General features: G+C 40.6%; 1 protein-coding gene across 2 annotated transcripts in view; it reads left to right on the plus strand.

Annotated features, from left to right (window-relative positions):
* The window catches only part of ZDHHC5 (zinc finger DHHC-type palmitoyltransferase 5), a 71514-nt gene extending 51750 nt beyond the window's left edge, over positions 1–19764 (plus strand). The window contains exons 4-12 of one of the 2 annotated variants that reach the window (XM_032219102.1): positions 227–384; positions 1806–1978; positions 2155–2257; positions 2329–2420; positions 9595–9727; positions 10130–10253; positions 11733–11845; positions 14288–15177; positions 16050–17679. In XM_032219102.1, the coding sequence (XP_032074993.1) occupies positions 227–384; positions 1806–1978; positions 2155–2257; positions 2329–2420; positions 9595–9727; positions 10130–10253; positions 11733–11845; positions 14288–15177; positions 16050–16215 (1952 nt within the window). In that variant the 3' untranslated portion in view covers positions 16216–17679. Of the gene's footprint in view, positions 1–226; positions 385–1805; positions 1979–2154; positions 2258–2328; positions 2421–9594; positions 9728–10129; positions 10254–11732; positions 11846–14287; positions 15178–16049 lie in introns of both variants that reach the window. The other variant, XM_032219110.1, reaches the window with a different exon arrangement.
* Positions 19765–23798: the final 4034 nt, after the last annotated feature.

Below are 23798 nucleotides of genomic sequence, written 5' to 3' on the forward strand. Positions count from 1 at the left end.
AACCGGAACCTGACAAGTAATTTTTTCAATGCTGTTGTAACTTCGAATGGTCACTAAACAGTTATAAATAGAAGACTACCGGTAATAAATTTTGGTTTCAGCATTCTGAAAAAAATCTGTCTTGCCATCAATATAACTTATTTATCATTACAAACCTGGAAGTTGGAAATATATTGATTCTGGTTTTTGGTTTTTTCCCCTCTTTTATGGCTTTCTTCTGCTTTAGCTGAAGAAGATGAGGACAAGGAGGATGATTTCCGAGCTCCCTTATACAAAACTGTGGAAATAAAGGGTATTCAAGTGCGCATGAAATGGTGTGCAACATGCAGATTCTACCGGCCCCCACGCTGCTCCCATTGTAGTGTCTGTGACAACTGTGTAGAGGTAAGAAGATAAAATGAAAAAAGAGCCCGACTAAAGAGATTGGAAATGCTTATTCTACATGGGATGTTGTTTGGCATAACCTGGGCTCCTTTTGATTAATTCCAGAGCTTGAGTATTGAGCGTCAGGTTTTATAATGTAATCTTGAGAAAGAAAAAAGGAAGGAGAAGGGAATATGGGAACTCACAGGACTTTCAGAAGGGGTGGTGGTATTAAATCTGCTGTTCCTTTTTTCCTTTTATGTCACCTTTTTTCTTGAAATAAGCTTTTCCGATTCCTCTCACCCAGCGTTTGAACAGCCCTAGACATGCTTAGCTTCAGTAGAATTGGAGTTTCACCTGTTTTCAGATTACACCTTAGTCACAGGATACATATAACCAGTCATTGAATGTAGGGTTATTTTTCTTGTCTTCAGGCAATCCCAATTCATATAGGCCACCACATATTAATTATCCAAGCTCAACACCAAAGTTCTCGGATGCCACAAGATGCTCCTTGTAAATACTGGGGCTACTCTAAAGATAGGAATGATAGCATTGAGAATTTGTGGACGTTCAGAGTACGTTTAGACTGGCAGGGCCAAAAAAGGATTGTTTTAAAAGTGCATAGCAGGGTAACTCTGAAGATTAAAAGCATCTTGGAAGGAGTTGCAAAAATCCATTTGCCAAAATGATGGGGAGGGACTTGCCAAGGCATATTGGAAACACAGAGATGGAAAATGGCAACCCTCAAATATAAACCTAGGGAGACATTAATATTTTCACTGGCTAATATGTGGGTGGGAAGGGGAATACAGTTCTTAAAACGGTGTCTGAAGGAAGTTATTCATCTGCCAAGGAGGGAAGCATTCCAAGAGGCTTTGACAAAAAGTGGGGCTACTCTTCCCCGGTTGTTTCATCCTAGTCAGTGTAGGCAGAACATTGTTATGTTTCAGAATTCCACTCTGGAGTTAAGGAAGAAAAAGTTATCTGAGATGAAGGAAACTAATTGAATTGGATTTTCTCTGCTGAGCAATTCAACAGTAATGTTTGGGAACATGTTCAGTAACTTTGTTATTTCTGGTGTGAGGCCTGGGAAATTGGTGAGATGTTACAAACCATATAGAGAGTGGTTATAAAAGAATGCATATCCTGACATTCTTTATGTCAAAACTCATCTGTCTGTCTGTACACACATACACACACAAACACAGAGAATACATGAAAAAAGAGGAAAGGCATAAGGTCAGTCAGATCAAGATCTACGAATTCATTGTGGTTATACCATTTTTACAGGAGTTATGTTTTACATTCTATCATGAATGGAAATAAATACTTGAATTGTAGTCAGATGTGCTGTAGTTTAGAATGGTTTTATGACTGTAAAACTATAGACTGGCTTTTTTAGAGAGATTATTCTCCTAACATTTTTTTTTTTATGGAAGGAATTTGACCATCACTGTCCATGGGTGAACAACTGCATAGGAAGACGCAATTACCGCTACTTCTTCCTGTTCCTGCTCTCACTTACAGCGCACATCATGGGTGTGTTTGGTTTCGGTTTACTGTATGTCCTATATCAAGTAGAAGAGCTCTCTGGAATCCGCATGGCTGTTACGTATCCTTTAATTTTTTCCAAAAAAATGAAAAAAAGAAGGAGCTCCTTGGTAAAAATGAACCCTGCAAGGAATTTCTAGATCTGCTTAAGACAGTGCCATCTATCAGGTGGGAAATGAATCTCCACATAAGAAATGAATTGTGATCCTTCAGTATTGTTCCTTGACTTTGCTGCAGTATGGCCGTGATGTGTGTGGCTGGTTTGTTCTTTATTCCTGTAGCTGGCCTTACAGGATTCCATGTGGTACTAGTAGCCAGAGGTCGCACAACCAATGAACAAGTATGTATCTCCTATTTTGTTTTGTTGTTCATTTCACTGAATTTTGCCTAACCAGTTTTTCGTCTTTGTAGGTTACAGGCAAGTTCCGAGGTGGGGTAAACCCATTTACCAATGGCTGCTGTAAGAATGTCAGTCGTGTCCTCTGCAGCTCTCCAGCTCCCAGGTAAATTCTGTTCCACCAAAGTACAATGGTGAAGAGGAGAAATGAGAATTACTGTCTTCATTGTTACCGTGAAAATTGAGAGGAAGTTTCTTACGGCTAACTGTCCCAAAGGTGCTTTCTCAAGAGGCAACTGGACTTTCTGGACCAGAAAGTATAAGTATAATCTTTATTGTCATTGTACTTAAATACAATGAAATTGGTCTAGTTGCCTCTTGAAAAAGCACCTTTGGGGCAACCATGATCTGGATGACTGAGAATCTCCATAGACACGGTTAACTGTATGAATGATTCGGCAAGGAGGTGCTGGGTTGCAGAAAGCAATTGCTAACAATCATTTTAGTTCTTAATCATAGACTCTTAGAATGGGAAACTGTAGGATTCATCAAAGTAATTTCCTTGCTTGGTACAGGAGGTTTTAGAGTATCTCTGACATATGACCACCTAGTCTTTATCTGAAGACTTCTGAAGAAGGACTCGCCATTCTATGTGGCAATGTGTTGGCTGATATCTTGTATGGGCAGAAAGTTTCCTCATATTGTCTAGGTTGAACCTCCTTCCTTGCAATTTAAACATACAGGTAGTCCATGAGTTACAATGGCAATTGAGATTGGAATTTCTTTCACTAAGCGATGTGGTCATAAAGTGCAACTGCATGTTACTAAGTTTCAGTGACAGCAATTTCTTCAGTCTCTTGTTGCCATAATTAAGCAAGAATTGTGGTTTCTTAAGCTATAGCCTCATCACAACTTCTTGCTGGCTTCCAGCAACCAAAATTAGTGGAGAAGCTGGCAGGAAGTTGTAAGTCTCAGGTATCTTGTAAACAAGCCGGCAGGCAGGTAAGTGGCTGCTGCCAGGGAGAGAGGGAGCACACATAGTTGTGCAAGTGGCCAGAAAGGCACAATCTCAGCAAGGCTTGGGAAGAGCATGCAAGGATGCACAAGACGACAAGCACAGTAAAGCTAGGTGAGTGTGTGTGGGTGGTTGGAAGGCATAACTGCAGAAGGGCTGGGGGAAGGTACATGGGTGGGGGAGTTACCCAATCAACTTTCAACCTTGTCTGCCCACTTCCCCATTAACTTTGCTTGTGGGAAACTGGCAGGGAAAGTTGCCATTTGCAATCACATTACCACAAGATGCTGTAAGCACCTAAGTGCTAAATGCTGGGAACCACTGGAACTTCAAGGGCTGATTGTAACCACCACTCTTCAGTGCTGTTGTAACTTCAAACCATTGCTGAACAGGTGGTTGTTAACCAAGGGCTACCTGTATTCTCCAGCTCGTGGCAACAGAAGAAATCTGGCTTTCTTCTGTATGACAACTCTTCAGGTATTTTAGCAATGGGTTCTCTGCCCGGTTGGGTAGGTGTGGCCTAGTCAGACTCCTGCACCACAAGGGGGGGGGTTGTCCTCCCCGGGCTCTGGAGGCTTTCCTCAACCTCTGGGAGGGCAAAAATGGCCTCCCCAGGCTCCAGAGGCCCTTTGGAGGCCAAGAAATGGACCCGTTTCTGACCTTCCTGAACTTCTAGTAGTCCGTTTTTTCCCCTCCCCAAGCCTCTGCGTGCACCCTGCACTTACCTGCATCCAAAATGGGTCATGTGGGGACTCCGGGGAGGGGAGGGGAGGGGTGGGCAGGGCCAGCCAGGAGTGGGATTTGGAGATTCTCCAAACTGCACAGACTCTTAGCTAGACGTTCTCCCGAACCCCCGTGAACCCCCAGCACCCCACCCCTGTTGTAGCTCCTTTAATATTCTTCATAGGGTTTTGTTTTCCACATCCTTCACAATATGGATGGGAGAGAACAAACTAATCTTGAATTTTAGCAAAACAAAGTTACTGTTTATCCATTGGGATGCTCAGACAATACCAGCGGTATCGCTGATAGTTGAAAGAAGTACTCCTGAAGGAACAGATCTGTGATTTCTGCCTGAAGAGTGGGTGGAAGCCAGGAGAGCATTTGGCTAGCTTTAGCTGGTACAACAGTTGCAGCATTAACTGGAGCAAGAGGATCTTACTACAGTGATTCATGACATTGCCATTTCTCACCGAGATTACAACATGGGTTGCTTTTAAAGTTGCCACTTGAAAGCTTCAATTGATTCAGCCTTGGTTGATTCATCCAAAGCAAAGATCCACAATGCATCTTAGGTTTGAGCACTGCATTGGTTTTCGATTGGCTTCCATTCTATGTTGATAGCATTTCCCTGAGCTGCAAAGGTGGTAATTCTGTCAAGGAAGGATATGAGATTGGTACAGAATGATCTGTTGTAACAAAGCCAGCTTTGGTTAATTATTAACCTCCCCCCATAACATGCTATTTGATCATCTGCTTGAGAAATGTGCCTAGTATTGATGACAAATTGTATTTGTTTCTTAATTTATTTGCCGCTTCCCCTGCCATGAGGCTACTCTAGGTAGCTTATAATAATAAACAGAAGAGAAGTAAAATGATAGAACAATGGGTAAGCAGTGACAAAGGAACAAAATGAGAATAATACCTCAATATGGTAAGCAACAAAAAAAAGGGGATGGTAGAGAGCAAGAGAACAGGGGGATGGAGTCTGCCATCACTCTAGCAGCCACCTCCAGCCTGGAATACCTCCATCTGGCAACCAGCAGAGCTAAAATTGGCAAGTTTGTCATTTTGTGAGTCTGCCCCCCCTTCCTCTTTTTTGAAATTGAGGATAACCTTTGCTCTTTTCTGGAACCTCACTGGTCATCCAGGAGTTGAAAATGGTTTTGAAGTCATTGCACTACAGGTAATCCTTGACTTACAACACAACAATCACTTTAGTGACCATTTGAAGTTACAACAGCACTGAAAAAAGTGACTTATGACTATTTTGCACGCTTATGACTGTTGCAGCATCCCCATGGTCAGGTAATGAAAATTTGTATGCTTGGCAACTGGCATATATTTATGACAGTCGCAGTGTCATGTGATCACCTTTTGTGACCTTTTGACAAGCAAAGTCAAAGGGGAAGCCAGTTTCGCTTAACAACCATGTTACTAACTTAGCAAATGCAATGACTCACTTAACAACCCTGGCAAGAAAGGTTGTAAAATGGGACACAACTCACTTAACAACAGTCTCATTTAGCTACATAAATTTTGGATTCAATTGCCATAAGTCAAAGACTACCTGTAATTTATTTAATACCTTGGTATAGTATGCAGTCTGACTCTTCTCAGTTCTTTCTTTTCTGGCTATCACAAATAAAGGATAACATACAATACAATAGCAGAGTTGGAAGGGACCTTGGAGGGCTTCTAGTCCAACCCCCTGCCTAGGCAGGAAACCCTATACCATTTCAGACAAATGGCTATCCAACATCTTCTTAAAGACTTCCAATGTTGGAGCATTCACAACTTCTGGAGGCAAGTTATTCCACTGATTAATTGTTCTAATTGTCAGGAAATTTCTCCTCAGTTCTAAGTTGCTTCTCTCCTTGATTAGTTTCCACCCATTGCTTCTTGTTCTACCCTCAGGTGCTTTGGAGAATAGTTTGACTCTTCTTTGTGGCAACCCCTGAGATATTGGAATACTGCTATCATGTTTCCCCTAGTCCTTCTTTTCATTAAACTAGACATACCCACTTCCTGCAACTGTTCTTCATATGTTTTAGTCTCCAGTCCCCTAATCATCTTTGTTGCTCTTCTCTGCACTCTTTCTAGAGTCTCCACATCTTTTCTACATCGTGGTGACCAAAACTGAATGCAGTATTCCAAGTGTAGCCTTACCAAGGCATTATAAAGTGGTATTAACACTTCACGTGATCTTGATTCTGTCCCTCTGTTTATGTAGCCTAGAACTGTATTGGCTTTTTTGGCAGCTGCTGCACACTGCTGGCTCATATTTAAATGGTTGCCCACTAGGACTCCAAGATCCCTCTCACAGTTACTACTATTGAGCAAGGTACCACCTATACTGTACCTGTGCATTTCGTTTTTCTTGCCTAAATGTAGAACCTTACTCTTTTCACCATTGAATTTCATTTTATTAGTGCCCAATGTTCAAGTTTGTCAAGATCCTTCTGTATCTTAAGCCTTTCTGGAGTGTTGGCTATTCCTGCCAGCTTGGCAAATTCTGCAAATTTGATGAGTTCCTCATTTATTCCCACATCCAAATCATTGATGAAGATGTTGAAGAGTACTGGGCCTAAAACAGAGCCTTGGGGTACTCCACTGCATACTTCCCTCCATGTAGATGCAGTTCCATTGAGGACTACACGTTGAGTGTGGTTGATCAGCCAGTTACGAATCCATCTGGTGGTGATGCTGTTTAACCCACATTCTTCTACTTTATCTGGTAGTAGGTTATGGTCTACCTTGTCAAATGCCTTACTGAAGTCCAAGTAAACTATATTGACGGCATTCTTCTGGTCCACTAATTTTGTCACTTTGTGAAATAATGCAATAAGATTAGTCTGGCATGATCTGTTTTTGACAAACCCATGTTTTCTTTTCGCTATTACTTTGTTTATTTCTAGGTGTTCGCTAATTCATTGCTTGATTATCTTTTCCAGAATCTTTCTTGGTATTGAGGTCAGGCTGATAAGTCTGTAGTTTCTTGGATCTATTTTTCTTTCCTTTTTTTGAAGATGGGAACCACATCAGCTCTTTTCCAGTCCTCTGGCAGTTCCCCGCTGCTCCAGGATCTCTAAAAGATATAGTTCAGTAGTTCTGAGATCTCATCTGCCAGTTCCTTCAGAACCCTGGGGTGTAATCCATCCGGTCCTGGTGATTTGAACTTGTCTAGGGTAGACAGGTGCTCACTTACCATTTTCATGTTTGTTTTCACAAGAGGTACCAGCTACCTTCATCTTGTCAACCAATTCTTCCTGTTGGTTGTGATTAAATCCACAATAACAGAAAGAAGCTTGCTCTTTCTTCTACTTTTTGACAAAATTATCAGCAAGAGATAAAAAGAATTTATTAGACCTAATTGAAACCCCCTATTATCCCTGTTACATGCCTTTGTGAAAGCCTGATTATCTGATATGGAAAGGCCTCATCCATTTCTCCTCTCTACCCAGGTGGTCTGTGAAAAACTCCCACAGTGGTGTCACTTTTCTTTCTCTTTTTCTTTGTATTGTTACCCAGATACTTTTTATAGGATTTCCATTCTTTGCCAAATTTTTGTTCAATGTATTTTTTTTCTTCATGCACAGTGCAACACCCACCACCCTTTCTATTCAGTCTGCTTCTTTTGAATAAATTACACCCTTCCCATGTTGTGCATGAATCATAAGCATTATCCAACCAAGTTTCAGTGATGCCTATCACATATTTGTTTTCCTGAATTAGGATCTCTGGTTCTCCCTGGGGAAACTGATGTTTGACAGAGCAGCTGTATTTTTCCTCTCCCTTATAGATTGCAAGGGGTGCATGCTGATCAGTATCTAAAGATGTAGGAGTGTTAATTTGGTATAAAGGCTGACTGAGTGATCTCTTTCAAAGTGCCTGTGGCCTGTTTCCCAAATTAATGAATGGAACTAAATTCTGGTCATCTAAACTAAGACTTTCCTGGAGCAGAAGATGAATTGCTGCTCCGAGCATTCTGCTTCTTTGGGAAAAAATACCTTTCTGATTTATATTAGTCTCCATTCAGTCATGTCCAGTTCCCAGACTGTCTGGATAAGTCTCTGCAGTTTTCTTGGCAAGGCTTTTCAGAAGTGTTTGCTGTTGCTTCCTCAGGCTGAGAGAAGATGACCGGCTGAAGATCACCAAGCTAGCTTCGTGCCTAAGATGGAACTAGAACTCAGCTTCTTAGTTTTTCGCCTGATGCCTTAACTGCATTCACTGGCTCTCACCTTAGATAATAAGGAACACTAATTAGCGCCAAATTAAAAAATATGTGATATTATTACTCAGGCCTCCAGTTGCAACTTGCTTTTTTACTGGTTACATTTTTGTGCATGATTAAAGAGGAAGACTGTATGAGTTACCATAAAACCAAGTTTCCCTTTCAACCTCTGTCACTATCTAAAATATATTAGGACAGTGCAGCTTTCTGTAGGCATATGATTTTGTTGCTTAACTGGGCAGCTGTATTTAGATTATTTTTCTGCACCCATCTACTTTGTACTGAATCAGAATCTACAGGTACTACATTTCCCCACCTAACAATACTAAAGTTCCGTGTATTCATTTCTTCACATTTATAAAATATTAAAATAAACTATTGTGCAGAAAAGCAATGTATTTCCAGAAGATCAATTACAAAAGGAAGGAAGGACAAAAGGTTAAAACACATTTCCTATTGTGTAATCCTGTTTTGTATGTTATTCCTTTATTGGAATTACAAGGTAATTTTATATAGCAGGCATTTTATCTGTTACTTTCTTCATTACTTCTAGTTACTTCTAGAAACTGCGAAGTTTAGTTTCGGGGTGGGTTTTGTTTTTTTTTTCCCTACCTTGGTTCCTTTGTTTTTGTGCTTTTGTACTATTCTTTGTTTCTAAAAAAATTAACAACTGTAAACTACCAGTACAACTAGGAATCCGGCAGCATATAAATTTAATAGATTACTATCATTTTTCTACATCTTTAAAACAATATTAAGATAATTCTCGAGTTACCATAGCAGTTGTACTGAAATTTCTGTCACTAAGTGATACGGTCATAAGGGCAATATCATGTGACCATATCACTTAGCAACAGCAATCCCATCATTAAGATGGCAACAGAAAGATCATGGGTCTTTAAGTGAATATCTTCTCTCAACTTTCTGCCAGCTTCAAACAATAAACTCAGCCAAGGGAAGCCAAGAGGAAATTGCAAGTCCCAGGTGACTTGCCAGCAGGTAGATAAGAGCTGCTATTGGGTGGAAGAGGGAGCAAGAGTTTTCTGCAGGTGGCTGGTGAGGTATGGAGTGTGCACAGCAGGGCGTGGGTAACACTGATGCCAAGTGTTAACTCAATCTGCCAAACAAGCAGTTTTTGCCATGAACTGTCAAAAAGCCCTGGGGCTGGGCACATTTTATGGCAGCTGTTGTAATTCTGATAGTTGATAAATGACTGGTCTGCCTATATACAAATGTCTTCAAATTGCAAAATGTATGTATTTCAAACCTTATTCTGACATTACATTGCCTTGCTAAGCCAGGTAAATAAATAATTTACTAAAAGCACTATCTTACTATACTATACTTAAATCCTTGTTCACTTTTTATTAGGTATCTTGGGCGGCCAAAGGGAGAACAGACTGTATTAGTGAGGCCTCCATTCTTACGGCCAGAAATATCAGACGGACAGGTTGCTATGAAGATAATGGATAATGGTATCCAGGCTGAACTGAAGAGAACAAAGGTGAGGAAGAAATGAAAATGCTGCACAAGCAGTGGCTTCAAATTATTCTCAGGGTTTCGGCAGTGTGTGAATAGGTATCAAATGATTACTTTAGGCATTGTTTCTTAGTAATGTCACTCCTTACTTCTGCTTTTCCAGGCATTGAACTTGAACTTACATTTCCTTTTTGTGTAACCAATACAACATAAAAGTTGTGTCTTAGATCATTTAGTTTTTGCTTTTCACTTCTCATCCAGCAACAGATACATATACAGTTTACAAAAACATTTGTGGAAATGCTGGAGGAGTAATTAGTCATTTTAAGAGCATTCCACGTATATCCAACCAAGGACAATATTCATAACATTGATTCCTGCCATTTTTCCAATTGTACCAGTGTGCTTTCCTTTTTTTCATCCGCAGTCCAAAGGAAGCCTTGAAGTAACAGAGAGCCAATCTGCTGATGCTGAACCACCACCGCCACCCAAACCAGACCTCAGCCGCTTCACAGGTTTGAGGACACATTTAACCCTGGCCACCAATGAGGGTAAGAGGAATTTGCTTGAATGACACAGTCAGTTATGCGCCTGGGTGATTGTCTGTATCAGGGAAATACCGTCTGCATCACTGCAAAACCAGGCTATTGAACTTAAAATGTAATGATTAGTTTTGAAGTAATTAGTGGGTCAGCTGATAATGCTGCTGAGGCAAGGTCTGATAAGACAAGACAATCTTTATTGTTACTTTTCTGTGTACACAATGGCACACATGAAAATTAAATTCCAATAGCCACTCTCAAAAGAAAAAGAATTAAGACCTCAAATGTCCTCAACTATGACTGTCGCCCTTGCAGTCACATGATTGCATTGATGATTGAGAGCAAACATCTCATTTATGACAGATTGCAGGATCCCATGGTCACATTGCATTTTGTGACTTTTTTGCCATTTTCCATCAAAAAACACCTATTGGACAATCTGAATTCATACTAGCAGCCACATGATTCGCTTAATAACCATTTACCATTTAATTCATTTAGCGACTGTCATAAAACCAGATGTAAAATCAAGTTCAGTCAGGTGGAGATTTGATTTATGACAACAACAATTTATATAACACAACATACCCTGTTTTCCTGAAAATAAGACCCTCCCCAGACAATAAGCCAAATCGGGCTTTTAAGTGCATGTGCTGAAATAAGCCCTCCCCGAAAATATTGCAACACAGTAGCAGCCATGAAGTGACCACACTCACAGCCTCCTGCACCTCAAAAATAATAAGACTTCCCCGAAAAAAAGACCAAATGCTGATTTCAGGTGTCAAAATAAAATAAGACCCTGTCTTATTTTTGGGGCAACATGGTAGCAACATAACATAACTTAAAAAAAAATTCTGGGCTCAATTGTTGTAGTAAATTGAAGATATGATCTTAGTTGTTATTTGGTCTATATTATGCATCTCTGTGTTTAATAATAATATATAGGAAAATATGAGTGGATGTATTCATCACTTTGTTTTGCAGGTTTTCATTTGAGTTCTCAGATCAGTATTACTGCCTCCTATCCAGCAATGCTGAAAACTGAGGGACAGAGAGAAATATAATATTGAAGGGCATGACAGATAAACAAATAAATATTTCTAATGCATTTATATAACCCAAAGAATGTCTCTGTGTGTGTGAAATTTAGTTATTATAGCCATACATTCTTTGTTTTTTTTCTCCTGTAATTTTTCAGTTTTCAAGCACTTTATGTGTTGTTGTTGTTTTGAAAATGTATGCATTTGCATTATAATTGCAATCTATGATGTGATCTCATAGAAAGGAAAACGTTCCTGTTACCCTGTTTTTATCTTCACTCTTTGTGCACGTTTTAGTTCCTGGTTGATTCCTTAACCTTCAGGAGAGATTACTGTAACTTGGTTCTCACAGTTCAATCATTTGCTATCTATGGCACTTGAGACAAGGATTCAAGGGTGACGTTGAAACAACTGGGACATCCACATTGTTTTCCCTTTCTCTTTACAGATAGCAGTTTGCTAAGTAAGGACAGCCCTCCAACTCCAACCATGTATAAGTATCGACCTGGCTATAGTAGCAGCAGTGCTTCAGCTGCAATGCCTCACTCCACCAGTGCCAAGGTAAATAAGCTTGCTTACCAGGAAGAATAGACTGCGGTAGCTGAATATACAGGGGGAGGTGTTGGAAAGGGAATTTGGTTTGAGACTATAATGCCTTAATTGGATTGATGTACATTTTACTAAGGTGTGTGTGTGTGTGTGTGTGTGTGTCAGACTTGTTGGATCTGCCTTTAAACTAGAGCTCTGAGACCTACTAATTGGAGCAGATGAAAAAAATGATGGATCAAGGAATCGAAAGTCATCTGTTGAATAATGTATAGGGGGGAATACTTTACATATATAAATATGATTCTTATTTCAGAACAGGACTGTTAATCTAATTAGAACTGAGAAGTAGACTTGCTTAATCATTCGATTTTGGAAAGCATTCATTAAAATTTTCCAGAGATATTTTTGCTCATTGCTGCTCTATAAAATACTTACTCTTATGCCAGAAATACAGAATTCTAAAAAAATATTTACAAGTAGTCCTCAACTTAACAATAGTTTATTTAATGACCGTTCAAAGTAACAATGGCCCTGAAATAGCAATAGCATTTAGACTTTTATACCGCTTCATAGTGCTTTACAGCCCTCTCTAAGCAGTTTACAGAGTCAGCCTATTGCCCCCAACAATCTGGGGCCTCATTTTACTGACCTCAGAAGGATGGAAGGCTGAGCAGCTGGCAGTCAGTATAAGTAGATTGCAGTACTGCACTCTAATCACTGTGCCCCCATGGCTCATAAGAGTGAGTTGTGATCATTTTTCACATTTATGACCATTGCAGCATCCCCATGGTCACGTGATCAAAATTCATACGCTTAGCAACTGACTCATTTTTATGACAGTTGCATTCTTCTGTGGTCATGTGATCATTTTTTCTATCCTTTTGACAAGTAAAGGCAATGGGGAAGCTATTTACCAACATTCCTTCCTATTTTTAGTTTGCAGTATCTTGCATGTGACCTAAACTGCCCAAAGTGTTACATATAAGTAACCTTAAGAAGGTTAATTGTATTAACATGTGCAGGAAAAAAATAGCAGGAATATTGTGATATTGTTAAAGTTGGTCTTTTTATAGTGACTCCTGCAAATCAAAAGGAAATTCTACTAAATTCTAGCAGTTTACTTCCAAGGAAGAGGAAACCTTGTCTATCCGCCTCAAGCTTCTGAATGAAAGTGGGATAGAAATCCAACAAACAAATCTAACAAAATTTCAGCTGTTGTCAACTATAGAATCATTGCCTTCTCAAGTTTAAATTTATGTTAACCATGATTGCATCAAAAGCCAAATTAGGCAATTCGGCTGTAGCAGCCAAAATCTATTTTATTTTTCCATAGTTTTGCTCCTCTAATTGTCCACTCATCCCTTTTCTTCCATCTTCTCCTCCACCCAAATGGTAATATAGGATGTCTCATCTTCAGATTAGTTATGTAAAACATTTGAAATATGTTCTGACCTAGGCTTCTCAAAAGCACGAAGTTGACTCCTCGTCCCGATAAAGCCCCTTTTATTTAGTTTAAAGTTAATTCCTCTCCAGCAAAGTCTCAGCCAACAGTATTTCAAGAGATTTCACAACTACAGACCTTTATCAGGCTTGGAGAGCTGCTCGGCCGATATCTTCCAAATGCCATTCTGTAGCAGACAATACTTGGCAAGAAGTCAGGAACAGAACATCACCCTAATTAATTGAACTAATTGTCTCCTGCAAACTCCACTCTCCTTTTGCTCCTCTTTATTCCCTATGGGAGGAGCCATTCACCGTCTACTTGTGGCTTTACTCCTGAGTCGACCCTTGTTCCTTAGCTGTTCACTTCTCGTGTCAGCTCTGCGCATGAGCACACTGGGAACAGGCTCCAGCTGTTTTTCTGCCCCACTGATGTCCAACTCTGAAAGTAGCTGATAACTGTCAGACAGCCCTGGCCCCATCTCTGCCTGCAACGCAGAGCACTTGTCAAAGCCTTCTCCAGACTCAGGACTGGCCCATGTTCCTCCCCAAACTCCTCACTATCTGTCAGGCCACAACAAAATATGTTAAGCTGTTGTATGATTTATTGTGTATTTTAACAGTTTTGTAAAAAATTATTGCATTCTGGCTTAACATACAATTTGGATGCCCTATGAATTGATTAAATAATTATAGCAGACTCGGCTTAGAAATATAAACGAACCCATCTCATCCACAGCATTTATAGCTGAGGTAGAATTTAAATATATGTATCCTAGATCTATATTCAGGCTTGTGTCACATTATGCTGGTTTTCAGTAAGTGAATTATTATAATGTGTAGCTTCAATAACTTGCAAATTTTCAAACTCTATATTGAGAAAATTATTTTCCTTCTGATGTGCCCATAGGATCCCTTGAAGAAGCAGATAACATACTTTCTTTTTCAGTTCTTACGCAGAGCCTAGGAAGCTATCGAATGATTCTTTTATTTATCTTTTGTTCCCTATAACAGCTAAGTCGAGGAGACAGTTTGAAGGAGCCAACACCTATTGTTGAAAGCAGCCGAAACCCCAGCTACCGCTCTGAACCAAGTTTGGAACCAGAAAGTTTTCGGTCACCCACCTTTGGCAAGAGTTTCCATTTTGATCCTCTATCCAGTGGTTCCCGCTCTTCCAGCCTCAAGTCAGCTCAAGGCACAGGCTTTGAAATGGGCCATCTTCAGTCAATCCGTTCCGAAGGCACTACTTCCACATCTTACAAGAGCTTGGTGAACCAGACACGCAATGGGAGTTTGTCGTATGACAGTCTTCTCACACCATCTGATAGCCCTGATTTTGAGTCGGTGCAGGCAGGTTCAGAGCCAGACCCGCTCATGGGATACACTTCTCCTTTTCTTTCAGCCCGCATTGCTCAACAGCGGGAGGCTGACTTGCACAGTCGTTTTCCAAGCTCTGGTTCACCCAAGCACCAGCAGCCTCGTGATTCTTCACCCGTCCGCTATGACAATCTTTCACGCCATATTGTGGCTTCCATGCAGGAACGGGAGAAGTTGCTACAGCAGTCATCTATGCCACCGCCCCTGGCCAAAGAGGAGGATACAGGCCTAGGGGACTCTGGGATACAATCCACACCAGGGTCCAGCAATGCCCCACGAACAAGTTCCTCTTCGGACGATTCAAAACGTTCACCTTTGGGCAAAAACCCACTCACCCGCCCAGTGGCACCTCGCTTTGGAAAACCAGAACCACCACATGCACTTAGAGTGCGCACACTGGGCTCACCAGACCAGCTTTCATCCTCCCACATGGGCAGATCTATGTCTTATAGCAGCCAAAAACAGTCGCTTCAGGCTGTCGTCCCAGAGACTGAGGAGGTGGCCTTGCAGCCTTTACTGGCACCAAAGTAAGTACAAGTGACACTTGTCTCATTCTTTAAGTGTTCCTTGACTTAGTGGAGGATGAACCACATTTAGATCTGCCCCACCACTGCTCTGGCAAAGGATTCCAAGATAATTGTGATTCCTTCCAGCAACATCTGAAAGAAACGGCTGGGAGTGATCTACAGATAGTGTCTGCTCTCGTCTGTCCCTTTCTTTCCCTCCCTTTTCCTTCCCATTCTCCAGTGTGTGAACCAATCCATTTCCTCACCCTTAGCTCTATAATGCAGGGTACATTGCATAGTATCACATTCCTTTTTGTGAGCTGTGTGGGTCTGTGAGATGGTCATTGGCTTTCATATGAGATGCTTGAATCTTTATATTGCCTGCCTGATTACTACCTCATATATAAAAACACTATAAGTGATACAATCCATCTTCCTATTTTTCTGTGTTCCTCTTCCCTATTCCTTGTGTATTCTTATGATACTTTTGAGACCATACTCAATAAGCAGATGGAACAGGTTATAAGAAATAGTCCTTTTGATATATGTGCCCTTTCCTGCAACCCTTTCTTGGTCTGTAGTATACTTTCGTTTATCCCTTCCAGACAGTGCTGCATTTTGGCTACATGTGGAATTCCAAGTGTGTAGAGTCCTATTCTCTTCTGTGTTTAGCTTCATCGTCCTAGGACGCTAAAATATTTCTACTGCCTTGTCAGTTCTTTGTGGACTGACAATCTGCTGCTATTTTATTTCCCTTTGCACCCCAGGCAATGCCAATATGTATTCCAAATTTTCCTTCCCTTAAGCTATCTGTGTGTGAGGCATCCTCCATTTCCATTGCCATTGAATGAGTGCTCACTTCCTGATGCCCTTGTATCCTTCCTTTTTCCCAGAGACGAGGTGCAGATGAGACCCTCTTACAGCAAGTCTAATGGACAGCCCAGGACTCTGGGCTCAACCTCACCCATCCCTGGCCAGCCACCTCTCAACAGTCCCACTCGAGGAGGAGTCAAGAAAGTCTCTGGAGTGGGGGGGACCACATATGAGATTTCTGTATGAGGAGCTGATCTCCCCACTGTCTACTCTTTGGCTGATTTCCAAGCATCCTGTCCCTGATGAGCAGGAGACATGGATGTTGCTCAGCAAATGGTTGCTCCATCACATGCATGAACTTTTAAAAATAAAGAAATAAATCCAGGTTTCGGTGGGTGGGGAGAACAGAGGGGACAAATTACCTTTTAAAACTAAACTATCAAAGAGAGTTTCTAAACACTACAATGGGATCTCGGCCTTGCTCACCTCCACAGCCTGCACTCTTCCCTCTCAGTCACCAAGAGACTGCAGTTTGTCGCACACTGCCGAGAGTGAAGGGAAGGACCTAGTATCAGCCTCCTCGCACAGAAGAGGGTGCCGGCTGTAGCCTGTCTTGCTATCAACAGAACAGTTAAAACTTGTGGACCTTGTGCAATCGCTCGCCTAGTGCGGTAGGGGTTGATCATTTTTAATTTTTTTTTATTATTACTACGGATTCTATATTTTTCCTCTTCTGAGTTACTGGGTGTGTGTATATATAAATATCTATAAATATATAAATATAAAAAGAAAAAGAAATTATATCTACCCATAAGTAAGGGAGGCAAGCCTGGTCAAAACTTCATCAGCTGGGCCTGAGGAAACCATGTCTAAACCACGTTCCAGAGAATCAGGTGGGATAGAGCAGAATAGCCATTTGGTTCACTTTCAGTGAAAGCCACTGGAAAACCACTACCCCAATAGGGCTGAAAAAATGCCAGTAGAACATTTGATCTGACCTGGTTTTCTCTGCCTCTGGCCAAGCATGTTCAGCCGGATTTGTTCCAGGAGGGAGCATACGAAGGCACCATTTCTATTATCTTTGGGTTTTGGTGTTGAAAATTTTCCCACAAATATTCTTTTTTCCTGAAGATTTCGGAAGATTTAGGAAAACTAGGGGAGAATTTGGGTTCATATTTTTTCAGTATCCAGACAGATCTCTTTTTGAATGATGCCCAGAGAGCAAACACTGTTCTCTCTAAACCAGGAAGCATGTGAAATACTCATTATGTATCATTGCAGCCTTGGATTGAGGTGCTAAATGAAAGGGTAGCAATGGGCCTGAGTCCCTTGTGTGGAGATATTATTTGCATTTGGTAAATCCTCCCAAGTGGTTTCCTGTGTTTTTTTACCTTGCTTTTATGAAATGCTCCATATGAATTACTTGTGGTGTCACAGTTCTTTATTCCCAAACTGGGCAAGAGAAAGAAGAGAGAGAGAAAAACTAACCAAAAAGCAATATTTTTTCATATGCCAAAAATCTCTCATCACTTGTAAAAGCCCATGTCAGTAGAAATCAGTAATCCAAGAATCCAACAGTCTAAGTCTCTACTGAATCTTTCTCTATGGCAATATCTAAACTGTGGTCTCCGTTAAGCCACACTTTTATTTTTATTATGACTAGCCATTTTAAAATGAGGAATAAAAGAATACAATGAGCCACTTCCTCTATTCTTGTGTAGTTTTTATTCTGTTAACTGGAACATTGTGGATGGTGGTCATCAGTGTTGCTAGCAGTAGGCCCAGAATTGTTCAGTAGATCACTAGCTTCTGGAGTTTGGCCATTTTAACTGCAACCATTCTGCTAATTCAAATGGTTTTCTTGAACAGGTAAGTGAAGACTATGCGTTGTAGCATTTACAACCCAAGAATTACACAATTATTATGTAGCCTGGGATTTATAATCCAGATTACAGATCTTGGTTCAGTTAGTTTCTAATTGCCTCAGGGGTTATGCCCCCTAATGGGTATTTTTCAGGTAATACGTTTTGCCAGCTTAGTGCTTCTAGATTTATTACATTCATCCCTAGAGAGCATAGCACTTAATTATAATGATTAGGGATTTAGGTTGGGGGACGCAGCTTTGGTACAAGACCATTCACCCTCTACGCCTAAAAATGCCTTTCTAACTCCCAGTGAGAAACCTGTCAAGCACTGATCAAGATACTTCTCTAATTTATTATTAAGTCTGGTGTCACCTCACTTCAGACTCTAATCCTATTTAGAGGTTATTTCTGTTAGGAAAATATAATGCTAATTTATATGTAGGAGAGGAACCTTGCTCACCCAAGTAAGTTTTTGAGACTTTAGAATACAAATGAGATAATACCAAAGAGTCTTATGGCACATTCAAATAACAAATCTCTTGTGACATAAGGTTAGAAAGCATTTTTTCAAATCCAAATCAAGTTGAGGATAAAACTAAGCAACCCCAGTAGAAAAGGGGAGAAGCAAAAAAAGATTATGGAAGAATCTATAATTTCTCCCCCAATCTATTTTTTTGGTGCCAGTGAAAACTTTCTTGCTTTATGGCCTATCTTTTTTCCAGAAACTCAAGGTGATATGTATTACATTCCTCTGAATCCACACCAGCAAATTTGTGAATGTTTTGTCCCAAAGTCACCCCACGGCAGCTCATGGATGGTGAACATGAATGCATACTGTATGGAGTTCTCTGATCCTGTGGCGGCACTTTAAACACTGCAAGTAGTCCTCAACCAGTCCGTAGAGTTCTGACTGTCAGTAGCACGTCCATTTGTGCTCTTATGATCTGGATGCTTGTCAACCCGTTCACATTTACAACTGGTTGCCAAGCACTCCATGATCACATAATTGCTATTTGCAAGCTGCTCTGCTAGTTGTGAGCCAGTCGTGAAGTTGACAGGGAAGGTCCAAAGTCTCTGGGATAAGTCTCAACCCATGCACCTTCTCTGACCCACAACACATCTTAGCATTCTTTCACACCCTTGTTTGACTCTCATTGGATGTGCCCCATGCACCCTCCATGATCAGCACTGTGCCTCTTGCACATGCAATCTGCGGGGTGCCTCTCACCCACTCATGCACTGTTCTCAACCCACATGTATGACTCTAGTGTATCTTCCCCAACCACTCTCCATATCCTTGCACATTCTCTTGCACCTTCCTCCACCCTGCAGGCCTGAGACTTGCAACTTCCTTTCCTGCCAGATTTCCTACTGACTGGTTGTGGGAACCGGCAGGAAGTTGCCTCACTTAATGATCATGGGATTCAGTTAATGACATCAGCTGTGACTAGGGATTTCCATCCCTAAGTGATGTCATACTTTAACAGCTGCATTGTTCAACAGAAATTCTGGTCCCACTTGCCATCATAAGACAAGGACTTAACTGTACACCTGTATAGCCGTCCCACTGACTCCAGTGAGATTTTACCTTCTAATTTAAACAATGTGTGGGCTAAACTATTTTTGTTGGAGCCATAAACAAAAAATAATTAGGTTTCCTTACATATTTTTGATTCCACTGTGGCTATTTACACCTGGAAAAACATGCAAATCTTTTGATTAGGAATTTCTTATTATTAGTGTAATTTAACCTTAGTTCTGAACCAAGGGTTAACTAATGATACATTGCAAATGAAAAAACAGGTTTTGAAAGCACAATTTCTGTTGAGAGCCAAATTCACTCAGAATACTAAAAATGTGAACTTGAGTTAATCAAACGTCGTATAACCTCATTCACCAGACATCTTTAAAAAGTGATTAACTAGGTAATGTGAGACAGAGAAAAGTGCTAAAATGGAATGAATTTTCCTTGAATGATTTGGTGAATGATTGCAGAAACATAGAGGAAGGGAATGTGCATGTATAATTTGATTGACCAAGAATCAATAAAAATGCTTCCACCCTATTTAATGCACTGGACCATGTCACAGGCTAGAGAAACGGAACTATGAAAGTAGATGATGTTGTAAAAGCTATTAAATTTTTAAGATCATTAAAATTCAATAAAATTGTTATATATTTTGTCTTCTAATATAGCAGTTTGAACTGTCTTTCAGAACAATAAAAAATTGCTAATTTATTATTTCATTGATATGACTGTCCACTTCCTAGGTGGCTGAGTGATCAGCAAGGGTTAAAGACATCTAACAAAGGGAAAAATAAAGCATATAATGGTGGGGCAAGATGCCCAACTCATATATTTACAAATGAGCCAGTGAATCAGAACTTAAGATCCTTTTTAAAGATTGTCAAGGTTTGAGACAACTGAATTTCAGAGAAGGAGCTGCCATAGAAAACACCCCTATTGGATCCCATAATGTATTTTTATGGGATCTACAGAAAGCAAACCCCATTGTTTCTTACAGGAGAAGCAGTCCCATAAAAACTCATGGCCCATCCTGTTCCAACAGGGTTTTATAGGTGATTATTAAGACCTTGAACTGAAGCCAGAAGCCCATTGGTAAATACTGTGTTTCCCCCAAAATAAGACCCAACTGGAAAATAAGCCATACCATGACTTTTCAAGATGTTTGTAATATAAGCCCCACCCCAAAAATAAGCCCCAGTTAAAATCGTCATTCAGATGGATGCATTTAGTACTGTATTTCTGGAAAATAAGCCCTAATGCATCTTAGAACAAAAAATATTTTCCCCTTATTTTCGGGGAAACATGGTAATGCAACTCTGTAGCAATGTTACCTGAATGTACAGAGATGTACTCATAAATAGTTGTTCTGCTGCATTCTGGACAGTCTCGTAGACAGCATGTTGAAGTAGACTAAATGAAAAATACTGAAGATGTGAATGACTAAATACAATACCCCAGTCCAGGAACAAGCACAATATTATTTTGCACAGAAGCTGACAAATGGGAGCTAGGCATATATAACGACTCTTAAATTGTGCACAAATTCTGTCTTGGTATTACATATTCATCTAGAACTAACAAAATCTCTCTGAAGTCTGGTAGCCCCAAAATCAACTTGGCTTTTCTAGTATTGAGCCTAAGCCTGTTTGATTCTTTCAGTCTGCCACTGCATTCATATACTGATAATTCATTTCACATTGGACTCTGGCTTTGGTGCAGACTCCATAGAGTTGAATTAAGGATATCCTAGCTAAAGGGCTGTAACTTTAGCCACCTTGATGCAACTTCTTGAACTTTAATCGCCTTGATATTAGATTAATATAGATCTTGGCTAGCCAAGGCTGTCCAGGAGAGGTGCATCCTCGAGGAGGCAGTTCCTACATTATTTTCTTCAGAAACCATCCCGAGACCGTAGATTCATTTTCTGTTATTAACCTTCCCTTTTTAGGGAAAGTTATTGAGAAGGTGGCTATCTTGCAGCTTCAGAGACCAATGGATGAAGCAGATTATCCAAACCGGTTTCAGCTTGGTTTCAATCCAGAGTATGAGAGTAAAATAGCACATGGATGACCTATGGGGGAAGTGCAGCTGTCTTTGCTCTTCTTTGTCTCAGTGCATTTTGATACCAATAGACATCTTTCTGGTTCCAAGGATTAGGAGTTGGGGGCACAATGATGTTGCTTCTCCTTTGAAGTCAGTTGTTGATGGGGAGGATGCATTTGCTCCATGGGTCTCTTGTGTTGGATGCTTTAGAGATCGACTCTATCCTCACATCTACATGAAGGGTAGGTAAGGAATCATCAATATGTTGATAATGCTCTGTATGCATCTCTGTCTTTTGCTAGTCAAATGCTGTAAAGCTTCAGCAGTTTTAAGATTTATGGATTTCAAGTCCCAGAATTCTAGGAACTGAAATCCACAATTTTGAAAGTTGCCACATTTGGACACCTCTGCTGTAAAGGTTTGGTTCCAGTGACTGGAGGCTACGGGGATCAGGAAGAACAGGCTTCAATTCAACCCTAGCAAAATGGAATGGCTTTGTATTTTAGGGCCTCTTGAATTTGATCTATTGCTACTGTATATTTATAGTAGTTCTGGATAGTTGCAGTACTCCAGAACCAGTATACAATTTCAGGTTATCCTGGCTCACAATTCCTGTTTGAAGAGTAGGGAATAGTGATGGCAAGGGGGGAGGGCAGGAGGGATTTGAACTACCTTAATTGCATCCCTCCTGAATCAGGAGGCACTGGGTCTAGTCACTCATGCTCTGGTCACTTTCCAAGTGAATTACTGCAGTGCCATATACATAAATCTGCTCATGAAGAATATCCAGAAACTGCAATTGGTCCAAAATGTGGTTGCATGGACAATTATGAATGAGCCATGCTATGGCCATGTATAAAATCATTACACCATGTTGCACCATTTTTCTGTGAGCTATGTTAACTCTATGCTGCTAGGGTGCTGGTTACTACCTACAAAACCCTAGATGGCATGATGCCAAGAGACTTGGAAGACTGCCTTGCTTCTACCCATCCCATTAGTTCGGACAGGATAGGCATGCTCTGAATTCTTACGATCAAGGGATGATTGTATAGCTGGACCCTGGAAGCATGCCTTATCCAGAACTGCTTGAGCCTTCTGGAACATACTGCCAGCATATACTGTAGGTTGGCCCTGACTCCAACCATCTGTTGGAAAGCTTTGAAGATTTTGCTGTTTCCCAGGCATGGGGTCAGAACAGTAGGGCAGCCTCTATTGGTATATAATATCTTTGGCAGCTAGGTGCTTTAGTTGGTCATGATAGGTAATTTTATATTGTATTTTAAAACTTACTAGCTATCCATAGTTGCATTAGTGAGGTAAGTGACGATATAAATACATACATACATACATACATACATACATACATACATACATACATGAGTTGAGATAAACAACTGGCAATCATCAGTATGGTGATCAGAGATGGGTTGGTCTCAGTTCAGCCCGGATCAGCTGAACCGGTATTAGCAGCATCAGGAGGCTGCACCCACCCACCCGGATGGTTTGCGCTTGTGCAAAACGCACACACGCAGGAGCATGCCTGAACCAGTAGTAAAAAAATTGACAACCCACTACTGATGCTGATGATACCAACCCAATCCCTGACCTTGTCCAAAAGCTTCATAACTATGTGTTAAATAGGAAATACAAAGAATGTCATTCATGGAGGCACTCCATATATCAGCAATCTATGGCTCAATCTTTTTCCCATTCTCCAGATTGGAAGTAATCTTGAAGAAGGGAAGGAGAGTTATTAAATACTATGCTCCTCATTCCCAACCCCTTGAGTTGGTCCAGAAGGCCCAGTGGTACCAAAACCCACCAACTCAAGAAAGGCCAGCCCATGCTCCCAGAGGTCACCCACAAGTACAGTCAATGCTATTTCAATATTGTGCCCAGGCCTGAAAGTCTTCATGAACAAAATACAAAAGTTCAGTGCTCAATCAATGTGTACTAAAGCTTTGAAATGATGCTGGCATGTTGGGAGGAGCTCCAGTAAGCAAAGTAATGGAGAAGATGAACAAGGACCTAGTAAGTGAAGGAAATTAAGTAGACACTCTTTTCTAATGCTTTCATAAAAAGCTGATATAAACCCATGGCAGCAATCTGTAAAGGGGAGGAGAAGGAAGAGGAAGATCTTATCCAGACTTACAGGAAATGGAGCCACTTAAGAGGTGCATGAAATCTTTAGACCGCTTTTGAATTTTGAAACTTATTCATTATTGGCTTTCCCTCTTAGGCCAGTTTGCTGTGGGAGGCTTCCATATGACATATGGCTAACTTACCTGATTTCCTAGGTTTGAAAAAAAAAAGCAGCCTATATCTAAATGAATACATTATTGACCTAAATTGCTAATGTGTGTGAAAAGATGCACCAGTGCAATTTCAAC

The sequence above is a fragment of the Thamnophis elegans genome, chromosome 1 (assembly GCF_009769535.1).
Source record: "Thamnophis elegans isolate rThaEle1 chromosome 1, rThaEle1.pri, whole genome shotgun sequence".
In the NCBI taxonomy this organism is placed as follows: domain Eukaryota; kingdom Metazoa; phylum Chordata; class Lepidosauria; order Squamata; family Colubridae; genus Thamnophis; species Thamnophis elegans.